At 44.5% G+C, this 24,739-nt stretch overlaps 1 protein-coding gene across 1 annotated transcript; it reads left to right on the forward strand.

The window, feature by feature from the left end:
• Nucleotides 1–447: 447 nt before the first annotated feature.
• Nucleotides 448–17,610, forward strand: LOC115310626 (ATP-binding cassette sub-family C member 2). Its single transcript, XM_042287071.1, has 7 exons — nt 448–720; nt 1,761–1,862; nt 4,510–4,683; nt 6,044–6,202; nt 9,013–9,179; nt 15,534–15,728; nt 17,475–17,610. The coding sequence occupies exons 1-7, from the start codon at nt 448–450 to the stop codon at nt 17,608–17,610; spliced, it is 1,206 nt and encodes a 401-aa protein (XP_042143005.1).
• Nucleotides 17,611–24,739: the final 7,129 nt, after the last annotated feature.

The raw sequence follows: 24,739 nt of genomic DNA on the forward strand, positions 1-24,739 counted from the left end.
CTGCAGGAATGGTGACTGAATTATTGGCGAACACGCCTGGAGAACTCTCGAAGCTCTTTTTTCTATGACTAACGTGACGGGTCCGCGACAAAGACAAGCACCTAAGACAGTTCCTGCAGACTGTCTTTTTTGTATGATATATTAGCACTGTGACCGCTGCTTAAATGAGTACGAAGTAAACATGCTTCAGGCACGTCTGAAGATGCCTCTGTCATCATGTCTGTGGCAGATACCGTGACTTTTGCATGACGTGCGACCAGTCTGACAGCAGCTGTAAGGTCGTAGTGATAAAAAGATTTCCCAGCTTCATTTATCGGGTCCCGCCAAATTTAGCTTCAAAATTCTTTTTTTTTTCTTTTTTTGCTTTTTTTTATTTTACTGCAGCGGCTGGGGGTGAGAGCCGCACGTCCGGCCAAGTTCCTCGAGGCCGTGCACACGTCCCGGATGATGTCCCACGTGACCGAGACTATGGACTCCCTGAGCAGCATCCGCGCCTACGGGGTCCTGGACCGATTCTCCGCCCACTTCTGCCGCCTGGTGGACGTCAACATGCGTGCCTACTGGACCTACTGCTGCCTGTACCGCTACGCGCGCCTGGTGACCTTCTTCTGCGGCTTCCTGGTGGTCCTCTGCACGCTGCTGCTCACAGTCCTACTCCTCCGGGAAGACTTGCCACCCGACCCGAGCGCCCTCGGACTCAGCGCCAGCGCCGCGTCGGCGGTGAGAGCATTCATCCATCATTCCATCCATCCATTCGTCAGTCAGTCAATCAATCAATCAATCAATCAATCAATCAATCAATCAATCAATCACCAACAAATAAATGAATTTGTTAATTAATTAATTGGTCAATCACAAAACCAACAACGAAATTGATTATTTCATTAATGAATCGATAGATCAGTCAATGGATTGCTTGATCTACCAATCTACTAATATATTGTCACGAATGAAAATTGTTGAGTCGATGACAACTAAAGAAACTAAATGTTTAATGGGGCGAACTTGTGCCCAAAAACAAAATGGAAGTAAGTTAGATAAGAGTCGAGCGTCGCGGGCGTCGATGGCGGCATAACAGCGGGTCGTACGCTGGGGCGCGACTGACTGGGCATCGCAACGTGGATCTACACGCGTTGGCTTCTGGAACAATCGACCTAGAAGGTTCGGCGACTGGAACGTTCGTACCCCGAACAAACACCAGAGTTCTCGAATGTACCAGGCCACTAAATTGCAAGAATAAATAAAAGACGCGTCGCCTCCAGGAATCGAACCCTGGCGCTTCGCGTGGGAAGCAAGCACGATATAACCGTTAGGCCACGGCCGCGCTGCATACTTGGCCAGCTGCGCGCGCGGCAAAATCAAATAAATTGATCGGTCAATCAATCGATCGGTCAGTCACTTAAGCTTCTGTCACACTGCTGATACATCATAGAGAAGACAGTCTGCAGCCACTGCCTCAGTCGCGTTTCTTTAATTGTGTAGTGGTCCTGTCACATTGGTCATACGAAAACTGCCTACATGTTCTGAGCATGCATATGTATGGAGAAAACATGCTTCGCACATGATTGAAGTGTGTATGCAGACATTTCTGTCGTCATGTCTGCGGCAAACAAAGTACCGTGTCTTGCGGATGATGTCTGAGCAATGTGACTCAATCATATATTTTTCTCGAGGCGAGAAGCAACTTCCCTCGAAAGATCCAGATGTACAAAAGGCGAAACGACGTCGCCTGATATACTCCATTGATGTTTTCTTCGCAGCTCCTACAAACATTGTCTATCATGTGTCTGGCGATGTTCTCCGCCCTTCAAGCTGCGGTGGGCTTCGAGCGCTGCCTCGACTACACCGAGCTTCCTCCCGAGGTAAGCAGCACGTTCACTGATAACGTTGCCAGAAGAGAGAGTGGTCAAGACACCATACTTTTATTAAACTTTCACCAAACTTCATCGAACAATAATATTTACACAACAAGTGCTTAATTTAGTGTCCTGCAAATGCATATTTTAGGTGTAGTTCGGTTGCACATGCACATCTCTCGACGTGTTCAACGAGAGGAAGTTGCTGCGAAGCGAAATGGACCAGCGGAGTGCGAATGTCACCATATGCTCTTTCTAGTGTCACCCCAAAAAAGAGAGAAAAAAATAGATAAACACTTAAGCTACCTGTAAGTTGAACCACCGCGACAGCTGAAGTGTGACATTAGAGCAGCTGAGGTGTCATTTCGTAGCAGATGGACCGAAAGGTGCAAGCGCGCTCCATGGAGTCCGTATAGGCGTCTCGTATTAAACCGAGCAACACACTGGGCGAAAAGTCTATAGCAATTCGGAACCAATGAGGGTGCTTTAAGTAGAAAGCATTTCGTGAACCTGTTAAACAATTTTATTGGACAGAAACTAGGACTGCCTTGTGGTAATTGAAGGACACTTTGAGAATAGCGTTTCAGATCCAGGAACGACGAAACAGCATGTGCATGCATGAACCCTTCTCTGTCATTGGTGCGGCTGCCTGAACGTCTTGTGAAGTGTCATTAGACTGAAACTAACACCGTCTTGTGGTCACTGAATACACTTCCACAATTGCGCTCTCAAGTTTCAAACGTGTAGCTCCAGCTAATTTCCCTCCCGGGGTTTTGCCGGCTTAGCACCCACCTATGTACCTTTTTCGCTTATTCCCGTCCCCAGTCACCATGTAGACATATCCGGTATGGCCGACGAAAAAATAATAAAACATTTTAACCTTCAAATAGTAAAAAAAAAAAAGAGGGGAAAGACAAAACGAGAATGGGTGATGGTTACGCTTGTATCCTAAATGTATTCTATTGACGTGGCGACAGCAAAACAATGATTTTGCCCATACTGGAAGCGACGATATTTAAAGATGGCGGCGCCCTTCTAACAAAGTTGTATACTTCATCTCAAAAGATCTGTGCAGCATTGTGGAAGCTGCGAGGTGCACGCAGGCTAAGTGGAGCGCACCACAATATAGTTATGTGGTGAGTGACGTGCTTTCTTTGTAGTGGCGAGGAGATCGACCTATAGGGGCGCTCTGACACGTTTGTTGTCTCCACACCTCGGTGTTTACCCTGCACAAGACCTGTGGACAGGCCTAGAGGCCTTGTGGGCATGTCGACGTCATCATGTTCACGTAATCTTCTTCAATAGAGCGCTCTTATTTAATATTGAAGAAGAACGCTCTATTGAAATGCACTCCTCGTTAACTCTGTCGGTAGAGCTCTCCACTTAAAATGGAGAGGCCCCTGGTTTCATACTAGGGCCAGGAGGATTTTTAAGCGCGCACCAGTAACCTATATACGTATGTTGATTTGTGTCTGTATTTGTCCCCCCATGTTCCTCTGTTCCTGGGATTATTATCGTGTAGGTGACGTGATGCTCGACGTGGCACCAGAGTCGTGTCTAGCGGCGTGGCGTCAATGTGGGATCTTTTGGCGGAGTGCCGAAAGTGGCCCGCGTCGATAGGGAGCACAAAACCCGTGAAGTGCCCCTCTAACTGCTACCGCAGTAAAAAAGCTTTTGCATCTCGTTACAGCATTGACGAAAATAGTTTTTTTTTCTTCAAAATTTGGTTGTCGGACGAACAATAAATCTTTCCTGCGCTTAAAACAGTGTGTTCGTAACGAAAAAAGAACTTGTACCCGCTGACAGATTGCTTTTAAATAATTCAACGGTGCAAGCGGAGTGGACAAAACAAACGACAATATTCCCTCGAGAAGGGGAACAATAAAGACGAGGGACAAACACAAATTTCAAACACAGCTAGGTGACTGGTGCGCGCTGAAAAATAAATCCGCCTGGTCCTGGTATCGAACTAGGGTCCCCTTCATTTCAAGTGGAGCGTTCTACCAACTGGGCTAACCAGAAGTTAGACGTCCACTTGAAATGGAGAGGTCCCTGGTTAAATACCAGGACCAGGCGAATTTTTTTTTTTTCGGTGCACACCAGCCACCTAGTGGTGTGTGAAGATTTGTGTTTGCCCTTTGTCCCCCTTGTTCCCCTACTCCAGGGATTATTATCCTGTCTTCTGTCCAGCTCGCCTGCATCTCAGTTGGTAGAGCGCTCCACCGGAAATGGAGAGGTACCTGGTTCGATACCAGCACCAGGCGGAATTTTTCAACGCGCTCCAGTCGCCTAGCTGTGTTTGGAGATTTGTGTTTGTCCTTTGTCCTTCTTGTTCCCCTTCTCCAGGAATTATTATCGTTCATTTTTCTTGACCCGACCTGTTTAATCCGGGGCTCTACCACGCTAGTTCGATAGACGATTTTCAAAACACCGCCCAGCAACATTGGCCGCCTCCACGTCTTGAACACGAAGCGTGCGTTTATTAGATCTGAGTCTTCACCTTGCGCTGACGCAATCCTTGTGTCAAACAGATACTCGGAGTACGCACCCAAGCAATGGCAGCCTCGAATAGCAGGCCCAGTAGCTGCTAGATGGCGCTCGCGCTTTTGAAAAAGGTTTCTTCCTTCAACCAACTCACTCCTTGTCTTCACAGAGTGAGGTTGAGCCCGGACTGGAGAAGTATGACCTTGGCCCGGCAGTATCGAAGACCTCGGAGTGGCCGCAAGAAGGCAAAGTGGAGTTCCAGTCGTACGCGGCGTCGTACAACCCCGGAATTCTACCGGACGTGCTCAAGGGCATCACCTTTACGGTGCAGCCTTCTGAAAAGGTGAGACTCGCAAGATCCAGGGGAGAATGAGAATCAAGATGATTTAAATCATGTTGTAAGTCATAATTTACATCACACTAGTTTCACTATAATTTAAATCAAACCTTTCCCGCCAAATTCATCGCGAAAATATTCTTTTATTCACCGTTTGTTTATCATTTGATGTTGTCTAAGTGGATTTGTTTTGTATTTAAATCAAAGAATCATTAGTAAAAATATTGGTTCTTCTGAGCAGGTGGGTGCTTTGAGATTCATTTCTGCCCGCCACTTCATTAACTGAAAGATCGTCGTCCCCTGAGCACCACCCACTCACTCTAGCTACCGCATTTAAACGCGTTTCGCGAATGACAAAACATGCAGCTAATTATTGTTCCCAGTCTCGAGTGTTCAAAATTTTGAATGCTGACTAGTTCGCGCCTGAACCTTCTCCGTTATTTTTGTGAACGTGACTTCAATTTTAATATGGAGAGGTGACAGTACAGCCTGTTTATTACGGATTACAAGAAGTCGGATGGTACAAGATGAACGCTAGAAAAGCTCACGCCAGTCAGAAAAAGACCATGCGCTAAGTATTGTCTCTAGACTGTATACTTGATTTGCGTGTTTTACAATTGCCGTGTTCCAAAATTTACTCGATATTACTTCAAAGCAAGGGTTTGGTACCTTTGCGTTCTAAAGACTACCCGCGATAAGCGGTTTTTAATTTGTGTTGGTTTAGAACACAGCCAAGATGTGACTTCACTCCACTGGAGAGCGCGGGAAATTTTAAATGTTGGTTTTAGCATAACCTTCATTTGCCGTTTCCTTACGAACGATTTTGAATTTATAGATAACAAATTATATTGAATCCTAATGCAACAGCTGAGACTGTGGTGCCAAAAATTTAAGAAACTTTCAAGTCTAAGAAAAAGACAACACTAGAAGAACGTCCCAACGTTTCACTCGACGCCTCAACGTACTCCTACTGTTGTCGCCGCGACTGTTCTTAACAGTCGCTGTTTAACGAATTCTCATTCTTTCTGTTGTTACGGGCATTTTGTGACTTCGTGAGTTTGACACGAAGGGCTTGGCTTCTTGTGCTCGCTCTGATTGCTTCGCGATTCTATTCCTCTGCGTCATTTTTTTCTAAATGGTGCGGTTTCATTATCTGTGGAACAATAACAAGATGACCCGCACGCGCTGCTCTCTTCGTTTCTTATCAACTTCTGGCGCTGCTTTATTAACTCCGTTGGATCGTGGCGTCGTCCGCGATTGGACTTGAGGTTAAATTGAGTATAATATATATATTTTTAATGTCAGGGACGTCGTATATTTTGTCGCGTGCATTTCGGCGACTTCTTATCACGACACGGACACGCAGGTAGGCGTGGTGGGACGCACAGGGGCCGGGAAGTCCTCCCTGGTCATGGCTCTGCTCCGGGTGCTCAAGAGTTCCCATGGCTGCATCCGAATCGACGGGCTGGACATTGCCCGTGTTCCGATCCGGAGACTACGATCCCAAGTCACAGTCATCCCGCAGGTAAGTTTCCGCATCGTTTTACTTCGCCTAAGAGGATGATTTTAATGATGATGATGAGGAGGAGGATGAGGGTGGTGGTGGTGGTTAAGAGGGGGAAATCGGTTATCGAGAGTGTTAAAGCACCGCCGCAGGCCGGAGCATGTGACATAAAAGCTAGCGATGCAGAAACCAGGGACCCTGGGCTCAATCCCCACCCCTGTCCGTTTTGATCTGGATGAACATTGTTCCGGCAGGTGTCTCTGTGATCACTATATGAGGAAGCAAAGATCAATGTGCCGATGCAGGCGAGTTGGATTATGATTAGAACCGGTAGCAGCGCGCAAATGCACAAGAACAAAGGGAGGAATTCACAAGACTAGCGCTGAACTTCAACTGAACGTTTAATGAAAAAAACATACCCAAATAAACAACCACACCGTTCTCGCATCAACGCTCAAGATAGCAATTTCTTTTTTTGTTTAAATACATCAAAGTCTGGCTAACACAGTTATCTCCCTCCTTTCTTATCAAGTACGCTTCCAGCAGTTCGCTTTCTGTTTTGTCACCCCCTCTCCCCACAATCGCAATATCTTCAAAATTGAAGCAAAGATGTACAAGTTACTCAGGAAAAGTAATTAAGTTCCGTTACTGAGTACTGGCCTCAAACGTAACTCGAGTAGAGTAACTGAGTAAGTTACTACCGTAAAAAGGAATTAATTGTGTTTTTTAATTTACTTTTAAATCACTTTACAGTAACAAGAAAGTGCCTAGGTTTTGATCAGTTAGCGAAATTCTGCTAGCAAAATATAAAGCGGCTTGTGCTTTCACAGGAATGCTTTAATAGCTGATTCTGCTTCTGCGTGCCTAATTCTTTTGTACTTTTTTGTGTATTGGTCAATGATGTACTGTGTATGTATCATTTCTACATTGAGATGTAGCACTGCCTGAGCTTGTTTTTGCAGACAGTGTTTGCTTGTTTACAGCGTTGCGTAAAGTACTCCTAAAAGTACTTGAAGCGAAGTACAAAATAAACGAGAGGTTATGTACTTCAAGTAAAGCAGTAAGTACACCGGGCGGAATGTACCTGAAATAAAGTACTAAGATACAATATACTTTCGAAGTAAAATACAAGTACTTTCAATACTATCTTTCACGATGCTTTTTAACCCCCTATACAGCGTTTTCTTTTTCTTTTTTTCAACTGGTATGCAATCGTAGGCTCATCGGTTTTCTTTTTTTTTTTTTTTAAGTGGTGGTAAAAATTGGATAAAAACAACTCGCCACGGAGTAGTTACTTTATTCTTGCTGACAAACTATTTGACTTCTAAGGCACTTCTTTGTATCGGTCTTATAACCGCCATTACTTTGCTCAGAGAAATGACCAGATGACGTCTGGAAAGACGACAGCGCGTTTTCACATAACGACACGTCATTTTTTTTTTTTTTTTCATATTTAGGGAATGTGTTTTGAAGTCGAGAGTTGTACTTTCCTCGGAAAGTACAAGAAAAAATACTTTAGTACAGTACAAGTACATGCTCCGAGAATGTTTTTTAAGAAAAGTACAAGTTTTCTAAACCTACTTGAAGTAGTATTTTAAGCCACCATGTACTTAAACTACTTCCCAACACTGTTTGTTTATAAATTTTTTACGTAAAAATGTTTGGAAAATTACTAAGGTTTCTCGAACGATCTTCGAATCTTGGAAGACCTGGTTATTCTTAATTTTGAGAAGAAGGGCAACGCAAAAAGGTCACCTTTGCGTTGCCCTTTAGCATGCGATTCTTCAAGTAGAGCACGAACTACGGGAGCACCAGATGAGCTTCAGAGTGGGTGGTGCATTTTGTTGCCTCCTTTGAGTGGGGATGCAGTGTGTACACCTACTGTAGTGGTCGAGAGTTCTTACTTTGAGGAGAAGCGGAGCCAAGACCTTTCTCCAAATGCTTCAAGTCTCCTTGAGCTTCGGGACACAAAAAAACGAAAGTCTTCGGCGCTAAACCCGCAGTTACTCGGCCTCATTGGCGAGGTGTCTGTCCGATCTCCACGCCTTGCAGCAGGGTTGTAGCAGTGGGGGGCTCGTGAAACTTTTATGGAGTTTCGGACCCTCTGCCCCCCCCCCCCCCCCCCCCCGGCCTTCCTGCCTACGCCACGTGCTTCCCCCTCTTAGCAAATATCAGCTGATCGTCCAACATCCTATCGCTTTTTGTGCAGAGATATTTAGTTATAAGCAAACTTACCACTAAAATTCGAAAGTAATTTGTAATCTGTGTAAAAGTTATTCGGAAAAAGTAATTAAAGTAAGCTACTAATTACCGAAAGAAAAATGTAATTTAAAGTCACTAAACTACCCAGAAAAGCAGTTGAATTACAGCTACTTGAAAAGAGTAGTTGAACTACGTACCAGTTTGCTAGGAAGCAGCGCCACTGCACAACATCCATTGGGGGTGGCTAATACCCGTGCCACACGGGCAACTCGAATGCCATTTACAAAGAATGACATTCGTGTGATCAACGAATCGGCTCGCGATCTCTCGCGCGTGGAACGCCCCACGCTCGGAGTGTCGTGCGCTGATTGGCCGACCGTTCAAATGTCATTCGTTGTAAATGGCATTCGAGTTGCCCGTGTGGCACGGGTATAACTTTCAACTGCCCAAAATGCACACAACACAATTTATTTTGCGCGTGATATGTGAAGCAGGGTCCGACCAGTCTTCAGGGCAGCCATCTTGCCGGTGGTTACCCTTTGTTTCAATTCGAGCGCCCTCCGCTCATCTCGGATGCTTACGTATACTCTGCTGTTTACACACTGGACTCCTTGGGAATCTCTGTCCAGGACCCAAGCCTGGTGCGGGGAACCCTGCGCGAGAACCTCGACCCCACAAACTCGCACACCGACGAGGAGATCTGGGCGGCCCTGGAGCAGTCTCACCTTCGCCAAGTCGTGGCGAGGGACCCCAAGCAGCTGCTTCTGGACACTGGGGACGGTGGCTCCAGTTTCAGGTGAATACAGGGGCTCTCGAACGCGTGAATGTATGGCATATGATGATACGTAAATAGCTTTTCTTGTTAGGTTTTGATTCTTATAAATCTTATAAACTAAATCTTATAAACTAAATTTCTAAACTAAATTTATAAATAAACTAAATCTTATAAACTAAATTTTTTAGAAAACATTGCGCGGCTGTTATTTTGTCCTAATCTCCAAAAAACGTTCCTCCCTAAAGAGTTTTTTTTTCTTTTTTTTTACGCAAAAACATGCTTTCTGAAAGATCACGGTGACCACAGTAAAAAAACAAAATTGAGCCGCCATCTTGGCGCCTCCAGTCTGGGTGTTTCGGTACTCTGGGAACATTCAGTGGGGGATCGGTGGCCGAGTGGGCTAGCGCACACCAGCTCGGAGCACGTGGAGCGATAGCTCGCGCTGCAGAACCCAAGGATCCTGGGTTCAATCCCCACCCCTGCCCGTTTTGGTCTGAATAAGCATCGTACCGACGTGCGGTCATGTATCTTTACTGCGTGGTGCACGTTAAAGACCCTACGCTAGCGGTTGTACCCCACTGGTTAAATTGCTCATCTACAGCTGAGGCACCAGACGCCCACTGAGGCAGACTAACTTCCGGCTGTATGATCATACACACAACAATTTGTTGGGAACATTCAGTGACTCTATCAGTAGCCATATCAGACAAAATTCATGTTTCAATTTGTCACTAAAGGGTGGCGCTGTTGTCCTATTTAGATCGGTCTCGGTGGACGACAGCGGCACAGGTTTTGACGGCCAGTTTCCCAACTGACTGTTATAGTAACGTTGCAGTCTGCTGAATACAGTCGTTCACACAGTCGATATCGAAGTTTCACATCACCAAAATGCCCAAATCGCCAGTTCCGCGTTGAAAACGTGAGCGTGCCGCACGTGTTTCAGGTGCGTGTGCACGTACGTGTTTTTGCTTCGTGGTTCTTTGGTTGCTGCGAGTTTTCGGGTATTTATTGAGCGCGGCTTGCCTTCGTGTGCGCACCCCTCTCATCCTTGTAACTATAGATGCTCTGTTTGTGTGCCTGGTGTGAAGTGTGTGTCTGTATTTTCGTTCACTCACTATAAACTCGTGTCAGTGTCCTTCTTACTGGCTGCTTTTCGTGCTTGCTTCTTGTGTATGTCGCTTTGATTACCCTTTAGGTCGTCTGACTATTGGGCGGAGCAAGCGGTGGGCGTTGCGCCAGGGTTGGTCGTGATTGGGGAAACAACATAGCAGACGACGCCGGCTTTGGCGCTTTTCTTTTGCGCACGCGCGTACTGTCGACGATTTCGCTGAACTTCGTGCAGTTATGATGCGCTGATGGACCGGCCGGTCCGTGCTCGCGTTATATTGTTGAAAACGCTCGAGGATGTAACTACGTGTCGAAAGCCATTTGGAAGTGGATATGTGGCCGGCAGCCGGCATACTGCACCTGAAAACAAATTGCTAGGAGTGCCCTCTTGTTCGCTGGTTCTATACGCCGGGGGCGTGCAGTTTGTGATTCTGGCCACTCCGGCCACCCATATTTGTTTTTTCTGATGCTCGTTTTGTTCTGAATAAACAATATATTCATGCTGGTATTGTCTTTTTTCATCTTCACTCTCGTCGAATATTTAGTGCGTGAAGGAACTCCGTCAAATTTGATGATAATGCACGTGGAAGGAGAACTGAAGCCTCATGATTGCAACATACTTTGCCTGGAGGTTGTGCATCTTTCTGACAAGATGATCGGCTCTAAAAATCGCACTTCCCCGCTTCGCGAGTACGCCCATCGGAGGTTCTCTCTCAATCATCACACCGGGCGCTTTATTTATTTATTTTTTTTTTCTCTGAAGGAATTGACATTTTAGATAAAGAAACTATTCCTACGGAGTAAGATTATCGACGGCGACGGACGTAAGGGCACGAGCGTAAATTGACAATTAGTGGCCTAGTGAATTAAAATTTACCTATTTAACTTTTTAATTAGCGGTCTTAGGGTCCAGGTTGCAGTTGCAATTTTCAAGCGGAAGGCCTCGAAATTGCAACTGAAACGTAGACCATTAGTAAAAAGGTTCAGGCAATGAGACACCTATTTCTGTGTTTGCGCTTGTGCCCTAACGTCAGCCGCGGGTGATGTTATCCCGTAAGAATTGTTTTTTTACCACCAGGGTTTTTTTAATTTATTTTCAGTTTTAGAAAAGTTGACCGCTGTTTATCGAGTGTGTATCCGAAGAAAATTCACAAAATCACCGTACCACAGCAATTTAGGAGGAAAGCTAGCTCACAGGCAGTTAGCGCTGAGCCAGCCGAGCGCGGTAAGCTTTAACTGCGCGTATAAGGGCACTGACTCGAAACGCTGCATTTTGTAATCGTGAATTTATATCGGACTAATACAGTTCCTTTTCAAGCATTGCTTATTCCAAGTAAGTGTGTGCACAGATACCATCATCTGATATATTTATTCCGCGATATTTTCAAAGCTTCGGGTCTTAACTGCAGAGTTGCCAGGGACCATAGCCGATAACTGAGAATACGGTTGATAGAGTATTATCCTCACTGCACTCTCGCCGTGATGAACTGTCCGATGGACGAGTCACCCTATGACAAATATTCCTATACGACGAATCATCCTGTTACCAGTCGGCCTGGGACGAGTGCGCATGTGACGAATCGTCTTTGTCTTTTCTGAACCCTAACCAAAACACCTTCACGATATTTTCTCACTGTTCGGCTACGTTGGCAGAGCGTGTAATTGACATAATTTTCGCGAAAGCCTATTTTTCTTTTATAATTATCTGTAACCAACGCTAATTGAAGAAGAAAAATGAAAGACGTTTACAACACCCTGTAACGCCGAATTAGAGCGCAGCTCTTGAGGAGGAGGACGGAAGGGTACTGAGGGGAGGGTATACTCCTCCTCCCTCCTCCTCACCTCCTGATCCTCCCTGCTACTCCTCCTCCCCTCCTCCTCACCTCCTCATCCTCCCTGCTACTCCTCCTCCTCCCTCTCCTCCTCCTCCTCCCCTGCCCCTCGTCCTCCTCCTAAAGTCTAAAGCGCTCATCTAAAGCGCTCATCTTGTCTCAAAGCGATCATCCGGATGTGCCAGAAGCCGCATGGCCACTGCATCAATGATGGCTGCGCTCGCGGCAGCTGTGGCTTCCACTTTAGGTTGCGATCTTTATAAAGTCAATCCCAATCCTTAAACATGCCTCGTTCTACAATATTTGATGCTAGGCTTCTGTGTGGATACCTCCTCCTGCGTAAGTCTGTCGCCAACGCTAGTCGTCGGCGATACAGCAGGCGCCGCCATCTTGTCATCGCGCATCCCAATGACGTACGCCTGCTGCACCCCACCATAGCGGAAACATTACGCGGCGCCAGCATCGCTCAAAATCGCGGCGCACAGGAGCCTTCTCTTGCAAACCTGTATACAGTATGCAAACCGTTACGAGGTTGGAATCCCCATCGTTCGCTGAGTCGCAAGTCCAGCGCTCAATTCTAATACATTAGTCGAGAGTCAGCTTAATAATAATAATAATTCCTTTATTTTTATAACAAAAAGTTGAAAGGTGACTAAGAAAAAAAGCTGTAAAAACAGCTTGACTGGCCCCTAGCCACCCCAAACAAGCAGTCGCAAAGCAGGCACCAGAGGAATTATACAATGAAACTTTACAAATTCATAAACAAAAAGTGAAAAATCATCACACAAAAGAAACAGCGTTTTACAGAGCAATAACACATTGAATCAACAAACACACAGTGCATTCTACCTAAGCGCAATATAATCAGTGCTCATTGTTGATGATGAAGTTTGAAATAAAATATCCCCTTAAAATGCTCACGGATGTACTGTTGATATCTATATCTTGCCTAGTCAGCTGATTAAGGATATTTGGTAAAGTATATGCGATAGTTTGATTGCCGTAATTAGTTCTAGAAAATGGTATTTCCCAGAGTTCCTTAGTCCGTGTTGGATACGTATAAACTTTTTGTTTTAGGTTCGCTAGGTTTTCTACGTGACGCTCGGGTAGATTTTTTTCCATAATATATTTTGCACATAAGCGATATTTATATATTTCAAAAACGTTTATTATACCGAGTTGACCAAAAACATCACTAATTGGATATTCAATGTCAACATTACATATACTTCTTGGTATCTTTTTTTGCAACATGTATATTTTCTGAAGGTTGGTATAGGCTGTGGTGCCCCATATGAGATGACCATAATTTAAATGTGAATAGAATGACGAATTGTATAAAATTAACTTTGTTCAGTGGTAAGATGTGTTTATTACGATATACAAGACCAACTATACTAGATAGCTTAGATATAATATAATTGATATGGTCATCCCATAATAGGTTTTCTTGAAAAACGACACCTAATGTTTTAAACTTGGGAACAATTTCAATTCAAGTAGAATTTAAAAAAATGTTCGTAGTAATATTGACAGGCCTATTTTATGGTCGAAACAAGGCTGCCTTCGTTTTATTCGCATTCATTTTTAAAGCATTATGTTTACTCCAAATATGAAGCTTTTTCAGTGTTTTATTTGCATCATCTATAAGATCCGAGGCATTTTCACCGTTAAAAAATAGGCTTGCATCATCAGCATAAATAACAAAGTATATGGATGGACTTATATTTAATATGTCATTTATATAAATTTTGAACAAAAAAGGCCCGAGAATACTTCCCTGTGGAACGCCCGATTCAATCGGCTTGATTTCAGATAAATGACCATTTATATTAACATACTGCCTACGAGAGGATAAATATGATTGTAAAAGTTGATGTACTTGCCCACGAAATCCATACATGTCTAATTTTTTAATAATAAACCATGATCGAGATAATCAAATGCCTTGCTAAAGTCAATGAATAAACCAAGCGTGAGTTGTCTTTTTTCAAATTTTTTAAGAATATGCTCTTTTTGCGCGAGAAGTGCGAGTTCTGTAGATCGTTGTTTGCGAAACACAAATTGGGATGGACTTAAAATATTATGCTTATCAGCAAAAGCTGTTAGTCGTAGAAGTATAATTTTTTCTAGGCCTTTAGAAAACACAGAGTATTGAAATAGGTCGGTAATTACCCTAGCCGTTTTTATTGCCTTTCTTGTATAGAACGGTTACTTTAGCCAGTTGCATTTGTTTAGAAAACGCGCTGTCTAGCAAACATACATTAAAGATGTGTGTCAAAACAGAAGAAATAAGATCAATTACATATTTAATTGGTCTAATCTGTAGACCATCGGAATCGCAACTTTTGCTATTTTTTAAAGCACTAAAAACAGATATTACTTCCGAACTAGTGACAGGCGTGAGAAACAAAGAGTGACTATTTCGAACATTTATGTACTTGCAAGCATCTGACTCATTATTTTCTTTAACTAGACTTACAAAATACTCATTAAACGCATTAGCTAACTCTTTTCCGGACACCTCCTGACCATCGAGGTTCAACGTTTCTACTTGATTTTGGGTACATGAACGACCTAAACATAGTTTAACTTGTTCCATACAACGTCGACTTTGTTATTACAGGATAAAGATAAGTTGCAGAAATAAGATTCTTTTGCATGTCGTAGTTCTTCGTTTAGTTGGTTTCGATAACGTTTAAAAATTATAAATTTTTCAGTTTCTTTTGTTGTTACAAATTTTTGATATAGCATATTTTTAATACCAATTTTTGCGAGCAATTCTTTAGTGATCCAGGGTTTACGACTTTTAGCGGCATCAGCGATTTCGGCATCCTTTTTATCTTTTTATGTGTAGTGCAGGGCACATTTCGCCTATCCCTGAGCGCAGATTTTTCGGCCACGAGCTATACCTGACGGATGGCGCGGCATCCGTCAGGTACCCTTTCAAAATCAGCAGTCAAACTGCTACACACTGTTCCTATACATCATATAGAATACACGGTGTTGGTTCCAGACATGATGATTGAAGTATCTCCAGACAAGCATCGAGCATATTCGAAGCCAGTTCTTTGAACATGTCATTGAACAAGTTGTCGTTGTCGTTGTCGTTGTTGTTGTTGTTGTCGTTGTCGTCGTCCCGGTCGTTGTTGTTGCTGTTGTGGTTGTTGTTGTTGTTGCGGTTGTTGTTGTTATTGTTGTTGTTGTTGTTGTTGTCGTCGTCGTTGTCGTTGTTGTTGTTGTTCTTGTTGTGGTTGTTGTTGCTGTTGTGGTTGTTGTTGTTGTGGTTGTGGTTGTGGTTATTGTTGTTCTTTTTTGTGACCACAATGATTGCATTGCTGTATAAGGAGGAAACAGGCCTCGGGCAGGTGTCTCCAGGCCTTCCATTGTTAGACGTATAAGCAGTGACCTCGGCTTTATTCCTTTCTGGATGCAGCGTGGGTCAGCGGCAGCTGCTGTGCCTCGCTCGTGCCCTGCTGAGGAGACCCCGGCTGCTGGTGCTGGACGAGGCCACGTCACAGATGGACGGCGACACGGATCAGCTGATTCAGGCTACGCTGAGGGAGGCTTTCGCCCACTGCACCCAGCTCACCATCGCGCACCGATTGCACACTATCCTCGACTACGACAAGTGAGTCGAGAAAACGTTCTCCGGCCAATGTCGCCATTCTCGATGAGATCGAGATCACTAATCGTGATCCCCCCCAAAAAAATATATTAAAGGAGTGAATGAACGGCTGTCCTATAGCTTACTTCATTAATCCAGGTGGGAAAGGTTTATAAAGAAACTTTTACCCTCTGAAGCGCTTTATCATTGAAAATTTCTGCATTTTACTGCAGCGGGTAAAGTATATTCTAAAACGTTCTGCATTCGTGCATGTTGGAGACAGTGATTTCTCTCGAAGTACGTAAATCAGTGCTACAACAATAAAAAAAAGAAGAAAAAAATTCATCCGCGTAAAAAATCTATTTGGTACTTTTTTTTAATTTTTTATTATGTACCCTAAAATATTTACGATAACAATTTCGAGCCTCTGTAGATCTCAAAATTCATTTTGCAAAATATATCGTTCTACTTTTAAGAGGACGCGTAGATATCAGTAAGATTAGATCGAAGCAATATTTATTGTTAAAGTGTTTGTTGCTAGTGACCGTTTTATGAAATTTTTAACGAATTTTATTAAAAGCCGGTTAATTGCGAATACGTTTATTCTTCCACATGTTTGGCATACATTTTAATCGTGTTTCTTTATAAAACAGAAAAAAAATTAAGTGTCACTTAAACGTTGATAACCTAAATTTTAGTCTGTCACAAAAAACGTTTGTTTATCAGAAGACACAATGTTCGCTGCATCTTTTTAACAAAAGAAAAACAACAATAGAGTTACGATCGAGTGAAAGAAAAATTAGAAACATAAAGACGAAATCGATCACAGAGTGATTGCGCCGCCGTCCTGCGCGTTCTCCAATGCGTGATTGGTTTCTGCTGGTGATAGCGAACCCATAAATGAAACAAAAGCATCGTGACGACCTGATTTTGGCGCGGCTTGAGTGGTTACATCGAATCGGATCGTCGGACTCCGGTCGGACCCAGAGCCGTATATGTAGAGAGTTCGGCCATTCATTGGGAAGTATAGGAGGCAAATGAGGAGACACCATTGGCTGAAAGCGGGCTGGGCGTGTTCCATTGCGTCTTCAAATATTCGAACGAGGCAAACCAGGAGCCGAATCAAATACCCTCACGGTAGCCGCGAAAAAACAATAAGCGAGGCGGAGTAACTCTCGGTGACTGAAAATATGGTGCACGTGATGTTTCAATCACGGTCATCCAAACTTATGGTGGAAGAGAGCGACTGGAGGAAACGATCGACACAGTCCGTACACCAGGCGCCGAGGGCCAGGAATCTGCCGTCCGAGCGGTCTTTCAGTAAAACAGAGTTACAGTGGCACGTTCGTTTCTTACATATTTTTGCATGATCACAATCGAAACGTCGCGTGCACCCTATTTTCAACCATGAAGAGTTACTCCATTTAACTCTTACGTTCTTAGGAAAACTGTTTCTCGGTACCACCGCTAGGTGATTCTTTTCGGCTTCTGGTTGGTCAAGAGAGCCTGCCAAGCCCTCTGGACCGACGCACACGCTGCTCACAAACAAGTCAGCTTTTTTTTTTCCTTACTGTGGGCAGTGCACATGCGCACAAACCAGATTCGCGTGATGGTTTTTGCGCATGCGCCGTGGCGACGACAGCGCCACCGCGGCGGCGCGACGCTCCATTGGCGTGCTGGTGTGTAATATTTTGGTGGGAAGTATATTCATATATTAGCGCGTCTTTTCGTTCGATTTCATTTTGATACGTCCTTTTTGGATTCTTGCAGGGTCCTCGTGATGGCTGATGGACGTGTATTGGAGTACGGAACTGTGCAAGAGTTGCTCTCCAGACCGACGTCAGCGTTTAAGCAGATGGCCCAAGAAACGCTGTCCAAAACTGAATCTGAAATAGCCAGTCTATAATTTTTTTTTTTTTTCATTTTTTAACTTTTATTTTGCGGTTGCAGTCTGGAAGGTTCTGGAATAAGCGGAACAGTCTCCGCAATGCCATTGTACTGTGGAAGGTGATCGAGGATTTTTACACCCCTTTAAGGGTTTCCCACTTAAGCTACTGTCCCACTGCTCATATATCATACATAAGACAAGATTTCAACGTAAACACTTCGGCAGAGATTTGCCTCGTAGGGGTAACAAATTAAAACTTAAAATAAAATCCCCAACCAAACCCTATAGACGCTTTGCAGCAGCTGTGCAAGGACGCCGCCATAACTGACCTTCAGTTTTTGTTTCCTCTTATTTCGTTTATTTCACTTCATCATTACCATAGCAGGCCAGGTTATTGCCACATTAGATTCAACTATGTCCTTTTCTAAAGCATCGGCCTTTGTAGAGGATCGTCAACTACCGTTTCAGTTGCTCGGCATTTCGGTAAGAGAAGAGAAGGTCAGCAATGGCGGCTGTAATTTGGCGCGTGTGTAAAGCGTCTATAGGAAGAGGTCCTGACGTTTCAAAACCGGCTCTGTTTTTTCGTTGTTGTTTTTTTTTTTTCTTTCTTGGGGGGCGATTATTTCCAGTTAGGGTAGAGCAACCTTGTTTTCTTCTACGGTGATGGTCTCTTTTTTTTTTCTCACTTTTTTGTCTCGATGGTTGCTGCCTTGAGAGCATTATCTACGGACAGACCTGAAGCATGTTTCAAGCATGTTTACTTCGTACACATGCGCATGCTGCGAACATGTCTGCAGAACACTTTTGCATGCGCAGTGTTATGCAAGCAAGAAACTACATGCCTCGGACAATTTCTGCAGGCCGTCGTCTGCCTGATGTAATACAGCAGTGTGGTCGCGGCTCTAGTGAGCCGGTCACAGTTGGCACTTAATCTGGATTAGTGGAGTTCGAGGCGGGGAATAAAAAAAGCTATACGATCGAAATCGTGAACTAAGCGAGACCAGTTTTGCTATGACGATTTATATTGCTTCTTCATTATTTGATGATGTTTATGTGCAATTGTTTTGTATTTAAATAATATTAATAATAACAATAATCTTTATTCATATTTTGTATACATTGAAATCACTGCATATCGCATCTGGATCCTTAGCCAGCAAGGCTAGTTCTGGATCCATACAATTAAATGTACCAATATAAGGCATGCGGGTCGGTCCTGGCACTCGTGCTTGTGCCTCACAAATAAAATGCATGTTTTACAACATTTCCAAATAACGCTTTTTTTACAGTCAGTGCAAATGTCGAAGAGTCATCGCGCAGGAAAGCTTTATGTTAAACTGAGGGTGAGCAAAAAAAAAAACAAAAAAAAGCCTGCTTTCTCTTAAGCAGTTTGGAGCGTTTAGCAATTGTTCTCCACCTTTTATCACTCTGAGAAATCTGGATTGTCCGATTTCCGCGAAGCACTTAGGTGAGCCAATGGCGCGCATTCTACAGACGTCGATCGGTGAATGGCGGGGCTGGTAATCTGTTTAGATCTGAAAATAAAAAAAATAAAAAACAGTTGGAGTTTTGACATTGATAACTATGAAACCTGCATGCTGAATATGACAACGCACACAGTTATTTCGTTATTTTTTGTAAGTTTAAACACATTATTGCCCCGTCATTCGCCGAGCGACCTATGCGAATTGCGGCCATTGGCTCACCGAAGTGGTTTGCGGGAAAGCAGACGCTCCAGACTTCTGAAAGTGTACTTTGTTCGGCAGCTACATTACGCCCTACTGCATCAAAATTATAATGCAAAAAAATAAAGAAAACTAAAAAAACATGTCCTATTGTAATCAAATCGAAATGTGAAAGAAAGGTAACAAAAAGAAAAAAAGCGTTTACCTGACTTTAAAAATCACACTAATATTAGTGTGATTTAGTGCGATTACATCAATAAAACGTTGAAAATTGAACTGTACTTTACGTTTTCAGTATTTCTTTCTTCTGCATTGTTATCAATGATCGGACTAAATCTATTATTCGATCTGTTATGCTTCAAACATGCATACAGTGGTAAGCAATCAATATATTCTAGCTACATTGGCTTAAATCAAACTAAACATGATTTAAATATATCAGGTTTAGATCAAGTAAATCTAATTGATTTCAACTTCAAAAAAGAAACTCAATATTTTTTGTCCCACTTTGGTGGAGTAAATGTGCACAGAAACTCAGAGCCAAGCTGTTTGCCGCTCGCCACATGCGTTTTGGGAGCGCAGGAAAACAGCGCGGTGTCATGTGGCACAGTAATTACCTGCCAACGTTGTACAGCTGCGCCACCAGAACTACGCGGAGTGCAAGTTTTACGCAACGGCCTAGTTTGTTTGAAGAATCTCAGATAAGTAGTTTTTATTATACTATGTTTTACTATATCCGTTTTCACCTAAAAAAAAAAAAGGAGGAAGTTTTGCACATTGTTTATACACAGCGCAAAGTAGTTCATACAAGATCTGCTTGTCAGAGGTATACAAGCGATGCTTTTGGCGTTTTAAACGTGTACGTCTTGAAAAGATAACGTATATCTAATCTAAAATACACCTTCGTGTATATCTTAACTCTTCACATAAAGGGGGAAATTATTATGGTTCTGCCAATTAAACCAATTTTTTTTTAAATACTGTGGTTTGTGAGGTGAAAGCGGATATAGTTGCGTGCACTATTATGCGGAGGGCAAGTTCGTCTGCTTCTCGCACAAGGGGTAGTGGTGACGTCAGAACGCCGAGCCCTGATTGGCTGATCGCGACCCCCTATCTGAGCGTCGTCTGCTCCTTTGCAACGTCGTCTGCTCGCAATGTCGTCTGCGTCTGTCTTGCCTTTCCTGCGACTTCCGGAAGTGCAGAGCCCAGATTCACGAAACGATCTTACGCCAAAAATGTGCGTAAGACAAAACTTAAGAACAAATTCGTATTCACGAAACGAAATTTTCGTAAGTTTTGCGCAGGTTACGACCAAATCTTACGACAGCTCCGAAGCTGTCTTACGCACTTCTTACGATGAAATCAGCATGGCCGACAGCATCGCGGTCGCGACGACCCACGGACGTGGGTCGTCGCGGCCGCGATGCTGTCGGCCATGCTGATTTCTTTTTCTACGTGCGCTTCTCCCGCGTCCTGACTTCAAAAAGTAAGAAAAAAGTAAAAAGTGCTTAAAACAGACCACGACGAACAAGAACGCTGGATCCACAAACACCCGGGAAAAGCTCCAACGGCCACGATTCCACCGAACGAGACCAAGCGAGCTGCGCAGTTAGGCCTAGCAGGCACTCCGCGACTCGGCGACCGTCTGCCCACGACCGGCTGGCGTGCTGAATGGAATATGCCCGCGCGACCCTTGTGAACCCTTCCCGTATTATACTTTGATCGCTGACCTCAATTTTAGATTAAAAGGTCAATTTCTTCCTCTTGTTATCTCCTTGTTTCCCGAGGCAACGGTGACTCTCGCCGGTGAAAAAGGGGTGAATCTCCGACAGACGCAAAAAAGGTAAAGCAGCCATCGCTTTGACTAGCAGACATAAAGCAGACGACGTCAACTGCGCCAACCCGCCGACGCCGTTAAAGAGTGAGGAGTCTCGCCTCACACGAAAGGAGGGAAAAAGTATTTGGGAGGGAACGTGCGGACACTAAAGGCCTGTTCACACAAACAGCGGAGCGCTAAGTTAGCGGTACGTGAGCGCTCCAAGGAGCGCTCATGTGGCGCTTCCTGGCGCGTGACTTAGTTCTAACACAGCGCGCGATTAGCGCTTCTGTAGCGCTTTGTTAGCGCTCCAGTAGCGCCATGTTAGCGCTCCAGTAGCGCCTTGTTAGCGCTCCAGTAGCGCTGTGTTAGCGCTTTAGTAGCGCTTTTTGTACCGCGGTGCTGCGGATTAGCGCGTGCACTGCGGTTTCGGTTCTTGTGCTTGGGTGTGAATCAGCAGCACCATGGCGGACATGTGGGATGCTGAAATAGAAATGCGACCAATGCTCTTACATGCGATTAGTGCATATGTGTGTGGACGGCTTAACGCCCAGAAGAGCCTTCTGGGTGCGCGACATCTTTCGCCACCGAGATACCGACAGGTACACCTAGTGAACCTTGTTCCTAGGCTGAGGGACCGAGACACAGAGCTCTTTCGAAGGCGATTATTTTTACCTGCATGTCTTTAAAACCAGGGTCACGCATATCGAACAGAAGGCGATGAGGTCGTACCCAATCAATTAGTCGCTCAAAGTCCATGACTCTGGGTCGCCTGCCCGACCCTTTGCTTGGAGAGCGGCTGTTTAACTTCCTCTTCTTTCAATGCCAAAGGAAAAACAACAACAAAGGAATCGCCGTGCACGCGCTGTTCCGCAGCAGCAAGCACGGCACAAGGAGCGTGCAGAGCGCTTTGTTAGCGCTTCTGTAGCGCTAACAGAGCGCTAACAAAGCGCTTCTGAAGCGCTAACAGAGCGCTAACAAAGCGCTTCTGAAGCGCTAACAGAGCGCTACTGAAGCGCTAACCGAACGCTACATCACGCGCTAAGTTAGCGCCACATGAGCGCTCCTTGGAGCGCTCACGTAGCGCTAACTTAGCGTTCCGCTGCATGTGTGAACCGGCCTTAACACGCTCACTCTCGGTTCTTAGCAAACAAACCTCGGTGCCTGGGGACACCTCGCCAGTGAGGTCTTTGACTTACCCCCTTGATGCGCGTCTGCTAGTTGTTAGACAACGTACCGCTCGAGTTATTTCGTCTGCCCTCTCTGAAAGGCGAAGTCGAGAACGCTCGTAAAGACCTGCACTTCCGAAAGTCGCAGGAAAGGTAAGTCAGACGCAGACGATGTTGCGAGCAGACGACGTTGCAAAGGAGCAGACGACGTTGCAAAGGAGCAGACGACGTTGCAAAGGAGCAGACGACGTTGCAAAGGAGCAGACGACGCTGAGATAGGGGGTCGCGATCAGCCAATCAGGGCTCGGCGTTCTGACGTCACCGCTACTTCCTTTCTCGTGCGCAGAAGACGAAAATGAGCCCACTTGCGAGGCGTATAGAATCTCCGGGCGGGAAGGGGGGGGGGAGCCGTTTTTGCACGAACTTTCGGTGACGGACTTATTACCGAGGGGAAAAAAAGCGACCCGGGGGGGGGGGGGGGGGGGGGGGGTACACACACAAAAAAAAGCAGTTGGATAAGAGGGAGTTCCTTCTTGGCTTTCACCTTCAACTGCTAGGGTTACCCTCTCAGCCATCCGTGACTCGTGTATAACCACCGGGGCGTGGCGATTCCCGTGCATCTCATTATGGCTCCTCAACCAATCCGGTTGCGGCATTAGGCAGATAAGTACACCGATAAACCAATCACGAAGCCTGAAGGTATCGAGGCACGCGCTGCCTTTCTTAAGCCGCGACTATACAGTAAGATGGAGTCAGACATGTATAACTCCATAACGAATAATCAAATTACTCGTAATCGATGACCTCTCGAAATAATTTTGTAATCATTTACAAACATTTATTACTAAGTAATCGAGAGGGTAATCTGATCACTTTTGGAAGTACACAAAAATTTCTCGTATCCGTAGCTATTTACCTCTCTTCTTCCTAATGGCGAGCCTCGTTCGTTCACGTTTCCTTACCGAGGAAGCGTCGATCCAAGAGTCCACGCCAACGGCTGTCCGCCATTGCTTGATCACGTGCTCTGAGCGTTCGGCGAAGACTCGGCGTCCAATCAAACTCTTCGTGTCCAAGCAATGGCGACCGCCGATTCATGTTGCTCGATGGACTTTTCGAGAAGGGTCTATGGGGAGAGCGAATCGTCTGCTTCTCGGACAGGAGTTGCAGTGACGTCCGAAACTCGCCGAGTTCTGATTGGCTTTGATGGAAAGGATAGTGGGTAGACCTTGATGCTAGTTGCCTTAAGGTCTACCCACTATTTGTTTTCTTTAATCAGCCAATAAGAGTTTGGCGTCCTTCTAACATCATCGCTACCCCTGTGCAAGTAGCAGACGGGCTTGTGTGACACATATTTAACAAACAATTATTAATGAAGAAGGTAAGTGACTTGTACAATTCGGTGATTACAATCCAACAATGTGCAGCACAAGAACACGCTTTCAAACCGGCGGGAAAATCCGTTGGTTTTAAAATCTGAAGTAATCGGAAAAAGTAACGTTTACTTCTTCAAGTAACGGTCAGTTACTTTCCTTGTCAGGTAATCGAGTTATCTAATTTAATCCTTTTTTATTTTTAAACAAAACGTAATTGTAATCAATTACTTTTTTCAGAGTGACGTGCACAGGACTGGATGGAGCATAGCGTCGCTACGTTGTGATTATGCAAGAACCCCTATATTTAGTCACCGAAACCTTTAGAAAGGCAGGGCGATACCTGTCGTGAAAATCTCATTATCGCTTTGCAGCCGATTGGATTGCGACCTTAGCCGGTAAGAACGCTGATATACCAATCACGAAGCGAGAATCATTAGCATAAGCCACGCCTCCCCGTGTTTCTGAAGTTGTCGGTGACTTCAGAAACTGTTAGTGACTCTATCGATAGGATCTCCCGAGTGCTTTGCACAAAAATTAACAAATCGTGTTTTTGTTTTTTATCTTTTTTTTGATAGAATATAAAGATGTTTAGAGGTATTTTGTGGTGAGCAAAAAAGGCGCACGCTTTTGGAAATAACTCGTATATGTGTTTTTTTATCGCCACTCTTCCCCCGTCATTATGAGTGCTCGCTGGAAATGATATCAACGAACAACACAGATGGCCCTAAACACTCGATAAAAGTCTCTTGGGGAAACAAACTAACATGCATCCCGATGATTCCAATTAACTCGGCTGGGCCGTCTGCGTGACAAAACCGTCCATGCATACGAGTGAAAAAGATGGTAACCTAATGGGCGAGTTTGTCGAACCTCATCAAAAGCTGCATGTCCTGTTTGTGAAAAGACTGTACATGCGCAGGCGAGCTGGTTGTAGCTAATCATGTCGTTTAACACCCGAGAGTGTGGTACAGAAAAGAACAAAAAAATCTTTTAGTTGAAGCAACAGACACGCAATACATTATCTCCTTCTGAATTCCCTTCTGTGTCTGTTCCTTCGACTAAAATATTTTTTTTTCCTTTTCTGTACTACTGTCTCATGTGTAT

This window comes from Ixodes scapularis, unplaced genomic scaffold (genome assembly GCF_016920785.2).
Source record: "Ixodes scapularis isolate PalLabHiFi unplaced genomic scaffold, ASM1692078v2 PGA_scaffold8__174_contigs__length_109621045, whole genome shotgun sequence".
NCBI classification, from domain to species: domain Eukaryota; kingdom Metazoa; phylum Arthropoda; class Arachnida; order Ixodida; family Ixodidae; genus Ixodes; species Ixodes scapularis.

Bases quoted from the DNA above. Each gene is read 5' to 3' on its own strand.
- LOC115310626 (XM_042287071.1), top strand. From the start codon at position 448: ATGTCCCACGTGACCGAGACTATGGACTCCCTGAGCAGCATCCGCGCC. The intron at 1,863-4,509 runs GTAAGCAGCACG...TTGTCTTCACAG, and splicing joins ACACCGAGCTTCCTCCCGAG to AGTGAGGTTGAGCCCGGACT. The intron at 15,729-17,474 runs GTGAGTCGAGAA...GGATTCTTGCAG, and splicing joins ACTATCCTCGACTACGACAA to GGTCCTCGTGATGGCTGATG.